Below are 5,278 nucleotides of genomic sequence, written 5' to 3'. Positions count from 1 at the left end.
ACTACTAATGGCGCACCTGGCCCAGGGTGCGCCATTAGTATAATTTTTTTTAACTAGTGTGCCTGTCCAAACATACTAATGGCGCATCCAGACACAGTGTGCCATTACTAGTTGTAACTAGTAATGGCGCACCTGCTGGAAAGTGCGCCACTAATGTTGTTTTTCTATTATATTTTTTATTCCCTTTTTTGCAAAACTACTAATGGCGCACTTTTCCACCGTGCGCCATTACTAGTTTTAACTAGTAATGGCGCACCGGTAAAAGATGCGCCATTGCTATCTATACGTATGGCGCACCCCTACCAGTGCGCCATTGCTATCACCCCTTATCCCCTCCCTCTAGTCACGTTCTCTCCCCTCCCCTTCCTCCTGACACACCCACCCACCTGCCTCCACTTCGATCTAGATCGGGAAGCCCCGGCCGCCCGCCTCTTCCTCTCCCTCCAGACCACGGCGAGCCCCCTTCCCCCTCCCTCACACCACAACCCACGCGCACGCGCACGCGGCAGAGAGAGAGAGAGAGATCGCGCGCCGAGGTGGTAAGTAGATCGGCCGGAGAGGAGGGAGAAGGAAGATGATACTCGCCGTGCTCTTCGCCAACTCCGAAGGCAACATCCGCATCGAGAAGATGATACCCTCCTACTCCCAACCACTCACACCACATCGAGAGGCCTGGAGCATCAGCTCCTGCAAGCCCCGCAACGGCGTCGCCTCCCTCCGCGACGACAGCCTCGACACCTACTGGCAGTCAGTGCCCTACCCGTCCTCGTCGTCTCCCCCCATCAAAATCTCTCCTCTTTCTGTCTCGCGGAATCACGGGCTGAGCCGAGCCGCCGTCGGTGGTGGATTTTATTTTTGTCAGGTCGGACGGCGCGCAGCCGCACCTGGTCAACATCCAGCTCCAGAAGAAGGTGCAGCTGCAGGTGAGCACCATGAGTAGCTGCTGCTTTCGTTACATTTTTGTCTAAATGGCGTTTGATCCTTTTTCTCTTTTGAATTAATCTGTTGCTGGATTGGGGGCTTCAGCTTGTTGTGCTGTACGTGGATTTCAAGCTGGACGAGAGCTACACGCCCAGCAAGATCTCCATCCGGGCTGGCGACGGCTTCCACAATCTCAAGGTGGTAACTCCCTCCACCGCGATACATCGTCGTTTCAACAATGTTCAAGGGCTTCTGATCTGTGCTCGATGGTCAGAGGACTTAGCAAATGTTGTTGCTTGAGGATGGCATTTGATGTCTGGCCCTTTCAGTTCTGATTTCTATCCCTGGTCTTCATCTTGTACCAAACTGGTGGCCTGGTCTGTGCATTCGGGTTTCTAGACCTGGGGGCTGCTGCATGTTCTCATTGTTATAGTTATGGATTACACTACCTTATTGTCAACATCATATTGTGACGTATCATAGGATTACCTTATTGAAATATTGATTGGGAAACTTGGTCTCTTTCTGCAATTCCTCTGCATTGCACCTGCTTGTCCAGTGAACACTGAACCGATCCTTGAAAATTCAAATTTACAGTGATAATATTGTCTTTGATCTGAAATAATGGGCCACTATATTTACCATGCTTCCAGGAAATTAAAACGGTGGACCTTTTGAAGCCAGTAGGATGGGTTCATATATCATTATCTGGCACTGATCCCCGGTATGGATTTTGTAACTTAAACCCTGTGATGCCTTTGTTTTCCTTCCTCTAGCATTGAAACTTCAGAATGTAGCTCACCTTACCATCTGATGGCATACTATGCATCTATGTTTACAACTCCCGTAATAATTAAATTCCATTTCAACATGTTGGATGGCACTAGTTTTCAGCACACTGCCTGTGCAAGCCACTGCTTGCATAAATTTCATGGTTTACTATGTTACTATTGTTGTTTTGCTAGTAGCTGAATTTTCCTTAGATTTTGATAAACTTAGATACTATGTCAAAGTGCAAGAATATCTGACGCTGCAGCTAATTCATTTCAGTCTTATAATAACCCACTAGCTTTCAGTTTGACATATAATTTGCCCACTACAAAAATGTGAGGAATTCAGAACTAATTTAAGAATGATATTGTTTGGATCGAACTGCTTATTTTTACTGCCTTTGCAGAGAGTGGCATAATTCTCTTTCTTGCTATATTTGTGCAGAGAAACATTCATTCATACATTTATGCTCCAAATTGCGGTGCTGGCCAATCACCTGAATGGTATTGTTGGTACCCTGATTCATTGTTGACAAGAGTCAAGAGTTCACATAGAACTAGATATTTACAAGGAAATGACAGACAATATCTCTGCTTATGACCCCAATTGAATTCATGAATTGTGTGAGTCGAGTAAATATTCGACAGGAACAGTGTAGTGTTAGTAATGGCATCCAATGCTTACTACCGAGTTAGAGTTTGAATATAAAAACTAGTACTGTAGATGTTTACGTGCAAATCACATACATTATCTGCTGGCTAACCTGATTTAACTAGTTAATTCAGTATGGCCACGACCGTAAGTTGGATACTGTACATGCAGCCACCCAGCCATCTATTAGCATTCTGTAATACGACTATATATAGTAGTAGTAAATCATTTCTAGTGTTTGCCTGCGTAAGACAAAAGGCCAAATGCAAGCAAAAGAAAAATCGGACAGGAAGAGTGTACCGATGATACCCTGGTTTATTTGTTGATTGACCCGTAGTTAGATTGCCTAGCTAATAGATGCTGACATGCGAATCACATAAAGTGCTGATCGATACCTGACCGCAGTCAGAGTTGACGTAGAGGACTTGGATGTTTACAAGCAAATCACATACTATATGACAATAATATACTCAAAATTCATTTCCATTATAATCTTACTCATACAATATTCACACCATGTAATTCTGGAAATATATGCTCATATCTAGTTCTGCATAAAAAATGACAGTATTGACATGTTATAAATAGTTTGTTTGTCTTTCTGTTTATTTTGTTACATTTTTCAGGGATAAAGTGAAGAAAAAGAAGAAAAGATTACTAGAAGATTAGTTTTAGGATTTTCTTTTATTTCCTTGCAATTTTCCTTTTATTGGAAACATGTAAAGACATTGTAATATTCTTACTATAATACAAATTATGATTCTATTTCATTTTTTGTTTTTAAATTATTTTTCCTTATAGGTTGTTTTCTGTAAATTTAGATTTTTTTTGTTTTCCAAATACATTACTAGTGGCGCATTTAAGCCCTTATTAGTGGCGCATCTTCCTTTATTACTAGTGGCGCACCTATAAGGTTATTAGTGGCGCACCTGAAGGGAATACCAGTGGAGCACCGAATGGTATACTAATGGCGCACCACATGGTGCGCCATTAGTATCTGGTATACTAATGGCGCACCTGTGGTGCGCCATTAGTAAAAAATACTAATGGCGTGGTACTAGTGGCGCACCAGTAGTGCGCCATTAGTAGGCAAAACTGGTGCGCCATTAGTAGGCCTTTTTCTAGTAGTGTTAAGCTAGTGTTGGAAACTTTGTAAGCATTGCCTTTGTGTTCCGATCATGAGGTATATGTTCGGATGAAAGAAGAGACTTCCTCTAATTCACGTGCATTCGATGCAAGTTGCCGACGTGAATTTGAGAAAGCTTATTCTTGCTTCCTTTGGAACCATCCCAAGTCACTCATGCATATGTGCGAAGTATTCTATGGTTTGGAGACTTGCAACCTTCATTCTATATGTATCCCTAGCACGCCAAGCCACTGATTGATTTGTTCAAGATAAAGGAGTCTGTTCTAAAGTGTCAATCCTTTGGACTTCCGCGCTGAGACTTCGATATCATTAATTTTGGTTCCCAATCAGAAATCGGTAGTGTTTTTGCTGTAAGACTACTATGTGGCCAAGCTTGTCTGGGACAGCGTGTTCACATGTGTGTAGCTCAACCAGCCCATGTTTTCAAGCTTGCTATCGTAGTTCATCTCCTGAGAATCTCGCAACGTCATCTCATCAATTTGTGTCGCAACTCTTCTTCGCAAACATGTTGAGTCTGAAGTATCCTGTTACTAACCTGATCTGAATCTCAAGCAGATATGATGGTTGGAACATTCCCAACATTTGCATTTTGTTCCCAGCTTACACTGCCATTGTGCCATTTTCCATGGGTGGCCCTTCACAGCAATTGTTATCCAGGATCATCTTCAAAAGTGGACTTGTCATGGATCCCAATCCATTTTCGATGATAAACAAAAATCATCCATTGCGTTGCCTTCAACAAGGTAGTCCACATCATTCATTCTAGTATGAGTATGCCATTTCTTCAAGCTCCTTCACACGTTCGTTTGTGATTGCCTTAGGCTGGTATAAAGAGTTTCAATGATCTTTGTATCAAAAGTAATTCTTTTTACCACTTAGGGGACTATTCTATTAGTCACCTTCTACAAGGTGCCCCGTTTGGTATGAAGGGGAATCAACTCCTCGCTACGTTGACATCGTTCACCATCTTCTTTAAGTGTGGAATTTTGGCCTACCCAATTGTACACTTGTCATCTACTTCTGCCCATTGCACCTGATGTGTGTTTTATGTCTCAACTCAAGAGATGTTCCTACGTCTCACACCATGAGTTGATCTTGAGTGCTCGATCTTCGAGGAGATCGATTCCTGTAATATTTCTTTCTGCCGTCATCATGTTGGATGAAGATCCCGAAAGCAAAGACGTCAAGATCAATATGAGGCAATGAATCAACATCTTCGAGAAGGGAAGTTGGATCAAGAAAATTGTGATAGCTTTGTGACCCCTCTTCTTCTTACCTCGCGTCTTGAATCTCGGGACGAGATTCTTGTTTAGTGGGGGTGAGTTGTCACAACCCTAGCTAGCCATTGCTTGACTTTGCATAATCATTCATGCAACAAATTTAAATTCAAATAAAGTTGAAATGGGGACTGATAAAACCCTAACACCAGATCAAATCAAATAGGTTCAACCCAAAATATTTTCAATGAACCCAAAATGCCCTTAAAAAATGTTCATGATTTATGGAAAAAGGTGAAAACCTTAACCAGAGATGATCCACCTTTTTTCAGGACATTTTTGGTCTTTGAATTAAATCAATACTTATTTGAATTGGAGATATAAATTCCTATAAATACTTTTATAACTCGAATAATTCTGAAAACTTGTGAGTGGCTCTGAATATTTCATATCATGCCACATAAAAGTTTTCACAAGCTACAAAAAATGACTTAGTTTAGGAACTAAATCAAAACAGCAAGAAATAATTGGAAAACAAAAACAGAAAGGGAAAAACAGAGAGAGAAAGAGA

The 5,278-nt window shown here is 41.7% G+C and overlaps 1 protein-coding gene across 1 annotated transcript; it reads left to right on the top strand.

Annotated features, from left to right (window-relative positions):
* Positions 1-574: 574 nt before the first annotated feature.
* On the top strand, positions 575-2,224 carry LOC123076519 (anaphase-promoting complex subunit 10-like). Its single transcript, XM_044498723.1, has 5 exons — positions 575-747; positions 863-923; positions 1,027-1,119; positions 1,575-1,645; positions 2,137-2,224. The coding sequence occupies exons 1-5, from the start codon at positions 575-577 to the stop codon at positions 2,222-2,224; spliced, it is 486 nt and encodes a 161-aa protein (XP_044354658.1).
* Positions 2,225-5,278: the final 3,054 nt, after the last annotated feature.

This window comes from Triticum aestivum, chromosome 3D (assembly GCF_018294505.1).
Source record: "Triticum aestivum cultivar Chinese Spring chromosome 3D, IWGSC CS RefSeq v2.1, whole genome shotgun sequence".
NCBI lineage: Eukaryota > Viridiplantae > Streptophyta > Magnoliopsida > Poales > Poaceae > Triticum > Triticum aestivum.
This window is presented reverse-complemented; position numbering and strand designations above follow the sequence as displayed.